This window comes from Condylura cristata, unplaced genomic scaffold (assembly GCF_000260355.1).
Source record: "Condylura cristata isolate star-nosed mole 26May11 unplaced genomic scaffold, ConCri1.0 scaffold00054, whole genome shotgun sequence".
In the NCBI taxonomy this organism is placed as follows: domain Eukaryota; kingdom Metazoa; phylum Chordata; class Mammalia; order Eulipotyphla; family Talpidae; genus Condylura; species Condylura cristata.
The window spans coordinates 24,047-25,850 of record NW_004567155.1 but is presented as its reverse complement, the minus strand read 5'-3'; the positions used below and the strand labels follow the sequence as shown (position 1 = coordinate 25,850).

Here is a 1,804-nt window from a genome sequence, read left to right as displayed (position 1 = left end):
GGTGGGCAGCCGGATGCCGCGTGGGGCCCTGGGACAGCTCTGGTGAGCTCCCCACCCAGCTCGGCATCCCAGCCCTCTGCCGCCAGCAGCAGCATGTCCAGCAAGCTACGTTCCGGCCTGACCCTGGACTCCGCACCTGTGAAATGGGCAGAGACCATGTGCGGACCTCAGAGGCCCCGTGAGGACCTCCAAGAGGGGACGGGACAGCTGGAGGATGCCTGTGAAAGATGCCTGCCAGGGCAGGGCTCCACTGCCAGACCCCAGGACAGGAAGTCGGGGGTACCGGGGGCCGAGGAAGAGCGGGGTTCTGCCAGGTGGGCCTGGGGAGTAGGGTGCCGGTAGCACGTGACTCGGGGCCCAGAGCCGGCGAAGGCGGGGTGCAGGGAAGGGGACGGTGGCCAGCCTGCCGGCAGAGGGCTGGGGCCCGTCGGGGGGCAGGCTCAGCCTCAGTGAGAGCCAGCGGCTGTCGGGCCCCAGCGGGGCGCAGCAGGGGTTCCTCCGCGGGACCCCGGTCGGCAGCGGCCACGGGCCCAGCCACTCGCGGGCCACAGCCACGGGGACGTGCCACGGGGCTTCCCGGGAGGGGAGACGGGCCGAAGACCCCTTTGTCTTAACACATTCACGTCCGGTCTTCAATTGGGCTGGGGCGGAGGGGAGCGGCGGGGCGGGCATCCCTGGCATCATTCGTAAGCCAGAGGCGCCTTCACGGCCCAGGACGCGCCCTGTGGCGGAGCAGAGATTTATTGGAGCCCCAGCGTGGGCTCATTTATTCTCCAAACTGATTTGAAAAGACTGTTTGCATCTGCCCTGGAGGGGAAAAATGTGCTTATTTGGCAAACTTTGAAAAATCTGCTGTTCCCAAAGAGGTGTCTGCAAGTGTGGGGCAGGGCCAGGCCGCGTGTTGGGGAAGGCAGAGGGCCCGGCCGCCCCCCATCTGACGGGCGAGCAGGCGCCCTCGCCAGTGCAGACGCCTCCTCAGACGGAAACCACGAGGCCGTTACCGGGGCCTTCGGCTGCAAGGCGCGGGTCTCTCGCGATTCACAGCCCGCACGCTCCTCCCAGCCGTAGCTGCAAAATGAAAGTCAAGTCTAAAGCCGAGGGGGGACAGGCAGGAAGCACCCCAAATATCAGCCAGAGGTGTGACCGTCCCTGGTGCCGTTTCCGACAACCGTCACTCCCGGCGGCATTCCCAGGGCCGTAACCGGCAAAGAGCGTCAGCCACCAAGAAGAAAGAAAAGCTGAGCCGAAGACACAGCTGGGAGCCCACGGAGCCAAGTAAGCTCCGGTGACAGGATGCTGTGATGGCCTCCGTGACCACCAGGAAACCCAAACTTCCACGAAGACAGCTCGGCGCCACTGTGCCCCTCAGCCGCCGTGGGCGCGCCGGTCCGTGCGTGGGCTGCACCGACCTGCTCCGAGGCCCACTCGCAGCCCCTCCCCCGGGCCCGGCCGCCAGGGGCAGCCAGGGGCAGCCAGGGGCAGCCAGGGGCAGCCAGGCTTCCCTGGCCGCAGCGCAGAGGGAGCGAGGCTCAGGGGCGCCCCGTGCCAGCGGGTGGCGGGTGCTCAGGGGCATTGACCCCGGACGTCCCCCCTAGAAACGCCCCGGTGACAAATGGGGGAACTGAGGGCAGCAGCTGCCCAGGCTCCCCAGCTGGCCGAGACCCCAGACCCAAACGGGTGGCCACGCGCCCCCCAGCTGTCCTCGGGCAAGAGCAGGTACAGCAGAGCCGGGGCCGGGTCCCTCTGCTCCCTACGGCCAGTGGGAGTCACTAACACCACAGCCCTCCCGGGCGCCGCTCCCCAG

At 68.0% G+C, this 1,804-nt stretch overlaps 1 protein-coding gene across 1 annotated transcript in view; it reads left to right on the top strand.

Moving 5' to 3' along the window:
* LOC101635044 (basic salivary proline-rich protein 1-like) overlaps nt 1-1,804 on the top strand; it is a 16,907-nt gene that overhangs the window by 512 nt on the left and 14,591 nt on the right. Inside the window, exon 2 of the mRNA XM_012734318.1 lies at nt 1,194-1,275. Coding sequence (XP_012589772.1) covers nt 1,194-1,275 — 82 coding nt within the window. The remainder of the gene's footprint in view (nt 1-1,193; nt 1,276-1,804) is intronic.